This window comes from Dipodomys ordii, unplaced genomic scaffold (assembly GCF_000151885.1).
Source record: "Dipodomys ordii isolate 6190 unplaced genomic scaffold, Dord_2.0 Scaffold3, whole genome shotgun sequence".
Classification (NCBI taxonomy): Eukaryota; Metazoa; Chordata; class Mammalia; order Rodentia; family Heteromyidae; genus Dipodomys; species Dipodomys ordii.
The window spans coordinates 3,071,645-3,075,712 of NW_012267219.1; the positions used below are offsets into that span (position 1 = coordinate 3,071,645).

At 49.1% G+C, this 4,068-nt stretch overlaps 1 protein-coding gene across 1 annotated transcript in view; it reads left to right on the plus strand.

Moving 5' to 3' along the window:
- Nucleotides 1-408: 408 nt before the first annotated feature.
- Nucleotides 409-4,068, plus strand: part of Xrcc6bp1 (XRCC6 binding protein 1) — a 7,201-nt gene continuing 3,541 nt past the window's right edge. Inside the window, exon 1 of the mRNA XM_013018444.1 lies at nucleotides 409-782. Coding sequence (XP_012873898.1) covers nucleotides 555-782 — 228 coding nt within the window. The 5' untranslated portion in view covers nucleotides 409-554. The remainder of the gene's footprint in view (nucleotides 783-4,068) is intronic.

The following is a 4,068-nucleotide window of genomic DNA, read 5'->3' on the forward strand; positions in this document are numbered from 1 at the left end:
GATGGCGAAGACTTTCAATGGCAGAAGGAGACTTAGTGGCCAGTATTGGAGAGGAGGAGGAGGGAGTGTCCAGGACTCCCCTAACTGTTCAGCAGGCAGCAAAAGGCTGCCTACGTGAACTGGTTACCCATGATAAAGGGAAAGGCACCTACGTCCATGGCCGCCTCTAGCCAAGACCGTTGACAGCTCCAGCCCAGGCCTTTGCGTGGCGCCCCGCCCACGCCTGTAAGCCCCGCACCTGTCGCCCCGCCCATCTCATGCCCCATCCCTCCCCTTTGGCCCTGCCCACTCGCCCAGACATCTCGCCACGCCCACCGAACCTGGCCCGCCCAATCACCTCCCACCGCTGACCCCCGCCCCGATCTGGCCCCGCCCCGATCTGGGCCCGCCCTATCCCCTAACCAGGCTGGGAGACCCCGCGGGCCCAACGCCCTCCGCCCAACCCCACGGCCCGTGCGCCCTGCAGAGGAAGGGCTGGACGGTGGGGTGGGCGGCGGGTGGGTCGGTTACCTCTTCCTGTCTCCCCGCGGTCGGCGCGAGGTTTTTCGAGCTGTATGGCGGGAGCTGGGGACGAGCGTGAGCCAGGCCCCGCGGCGGGGGAACCGCAGCAGCCGCCACCCGCCTCCTTCCAGGTCTTCCCCGAGCGGCCGGCGCAGGAGAAGCCCCAGCAAGGGCTCCTCTCCAGCTTCTTCACCCACAACCAGAAGTGCCAGCTCATGCTCCTCAGGACGCTGCAGACAAGTAGGAGCCGAGACCCGGAGGCTGGGGGTCGGCGAGGTGGTGTCTGAGATCCGGTGGGGCAAGCAAGGGCCTGCGTCCCACCCAGCCAGGAGGGCGCCGGTGCAGTCCCAGGTGCTGGATGGGTGGGGTTCCGGCACTCAGCCTAAGGTGCAGAGTTACGAGGTGGTAAGCGGGGCCTGCCTCAGTTTCCCCATGAGAGGAGAGTCTGAGGCTTTTCAGCTCTACTCTTTTGCTTGTAGAATGAATAAAAAGTGAGGCTGAGACTTTGCCCTTTTCGGTTACATTCACGAATTTCTTTCCTTTTTTAAATTTTTTCTTTTTTTTTCCGATCCTGGGGCTTGAACTCAGGGCCTGGACTTTGTCCCTGAGCTGCTTTTGCACAGGGCTAGCACTGTATCATTCGAGCCACAGCGCCACTTCCTGCTTTTTCCGTTTATGTGGTACTGAGGAATTGAACCTGGGGCTTCATATGCCAGACAAGCACTCCACCACTAAGCCACATTCCCACCCCACATTCATGGATTTCTTACGTAAATTGTGTAGCAACCTGGAGACTTTAGGGATCAGGTGAAGAAAGTTCAAAGAGCCCCCATAAAAAGGGGAAGGGACTACTGCTAACCATGCAGAAACAGTATTTTTTTATTTTTAAAAATTTCCCCCTAAACCTGTCCTTACTGAAGGGATTCTTCACCTTTATGCACGGAGGTGGAATGAAGTCACCTAGTGTCCAAACCTAAGTGTTTTTCTGGGATGAGGATTAATATTTTCATTGTATTCTTAAGAGGCTTAGGAACACAACTTCTCACTAACCGATTTCTCTCCAGTCCCAGAGGCATTACATTAGATTTTCTTAACTTCCTTCCTTCCTTCCTTCCTTCCTTCCTTCCTTCCTTCCTTCCTTCCATCTTAACTTCCTATTCCTCTTGCTCTACCACTTGAGCCATACCCCAACTAAAGAACTCTGAATTTAAGGTTCCAAATGAAATTACATCAGAAAGAACATGGATAGCAGAGTTAAACATGGGTTCTAATTCTCCCTTTCTTTAGATATGAAAGAGTGACTTAACCTTTCTGATCTCCTTCACCTTTTTATTTAAAAATAAAAAGCGGAGGAAGGAAAAAAAAGAGGAGGGAGGGATAAGAATACCTCTTTTGGGGCTGGGAAGGTGGCTCAGTGGCAGAGTGCTTGCCTTGCATGCATGAGGCCCTGTGTTCAATTCCTCAGCACCACATAAGCAGAAAAAGCTGGAAGTGGAGCTGTGGCTCAAGAGGTAGAGTGCTAGTCTTGCACTGAAGAGTTAAGGGACAGTGCCCAGGCCCAGAGTTCAGGCCCCAGGACTGACATTAAAAAAAAAAAAAGAGTATCTCTATTTGGGCTGGGAAGGTAGCTCAGTGGTAAAGTGCTTGCCTCACATATATGAGGCCCTGGGTTTGATTCCTCAGCACCACATCAGTAGAAAAAGCCTGAAGTGGCACTGTGGCTCAGGTGGTAGAGCACTAGCCTTGAGCTGAAGAGCTGAGGAACAGTGCCCAGGCCTAGAGTTCAGGTCCTATAATAAAACCTCTTTTTAGCTGGACACCTGTAATTCTAGCTACTTTGGAGGCTGACATTTGAGGATCATGGTTCAAAGCCAGCTCAGGCAGTAAAGTTCATGAGACGTTCATTTCCAATAAACTACTCAGAAAAGATCAGAAGTGGCACTGTGGCTCTAGTGGTAGAGCTCTAGCCTTGAGCAAAAGGAGCTCAGGGACAGTGCCCAAGCCCAAGGATTTGGAAAAAAAAAAAGAAGAAAAGAAAGAAAGAAAAGAATACCTCTTTTAGAGCTTAAAGGAACAGGTCTGAGGAAGAGTAAAGTGCCAGCCTATCAGGAGCTGAATAAGGCTAGCAGCTCTTACCATGGAAGAGCCAAGTAGTGGAAGACCCTCAGAGTGTTGAATATGACATGCCCTGGGCATCACTAGCCTCATCTTCCCAGAGGACATTGCTTGAATAATGCACTTAATATGATGCTTGGTACCTAGTATATACTTGATTAATAATACCTATTGTTAGTAATCATTCTGTTAGCACTCTTAAGAAGGAGCAGCCTAGTAAAGCTGTAACCCTATACTTAACTACTTTTCTTTCATCAGGTTTTGCTTTCATCATATTTTTAGGTCCTTGTCTCTCCCTCCCTCCCTCCCTCCTTCCTTCCTTCCTTCCTTCCTTCCTTCCTTCCTTCCTTCCTTCCTCCTTGTCTGTTATGTCCTGGGCAAGGTGCCTAGATGGAAAATTGATATTAGAGGTATTTGGGTTCATTTCACTTCTTGGAATAGAGACTCTTTGAGTCCCTTAGAAGTGGATGAGCCTGCAGGAAGCATCTAGGCTTCCCCATTCACATAAGAAATGGTTGTTCAATCACTGAGTGGGTTTCTTTAGACCTCTCCTAGAGCAGGTTGCTCATTCTTAGAAACTCTTTGAGCTTCTAAGAACTTGTCTATTGTTTGACAGCTTTAATTAGTTGAAATTAGTTGAAATCTGCCTTATGTAATTTGTACTCTTTGGCCTTGTTTGGCCCTTTGAAGCAATATTGATGAATCTTTTCTCACATCGCAGGCACCCTTTCAGTTCTTGAAGCTCCTGTAGTCTGTCTTCTAATTTCCAACTTCCCAAGTCTTTTCTTGCTTCTTACTAGATAGTCCTGCACAATTCTAATTATCATTCCCTATGGAAGAGCTTCAGTTGTCAGGTCTCGTTTTGAGTGTGGTACTTGAGAACGGACTTGGTGTTCCTGGTGGGGTATAATCAGTACATATAACAGTGTAGCTATTGCCTTCCTCAGATGTGGATATCATGCTATTGTTTGTGGATATCATGCATAAATAAGTCAAAGACTCAGTCTTTTGCTTTCTGCTATCATAGCAAAATTATATTAAGGTCAGGCAACGGCAGTTCACGCCTGTAGTCCTAGCTACTTAGGAGGCTGAGATCTGAGGATTGCAGTTCAAAGCCAGCCCGGGCAGGAAAGTCCATGAGACTCTTGTCTCCAATAAACCACTCAGAAAACCAGAAGTGGCATTGTGGCTCAAGTGGTAGAGCGCTCACTTTGAGCTGAAGAGCTGAAGGATAGAGCCCAGACCCAGAGTTCAAGGCCCACGACCGACAAAAAAAGAACCCCAACTACTAAGATGGTGCTATTTTTGTGTGTCAGTTGTGCACCTTAATCGCAGAACCTGGGTGCTGTCCCTAAGCTCTTTTGCTCAAGGCTAGCACTCTACCACCTTTTTTTTTTGGGGGGGGGTCGTCCAGTCATGGGACCTGAACTCTGGGCCTGGGCGCTGTCCCTC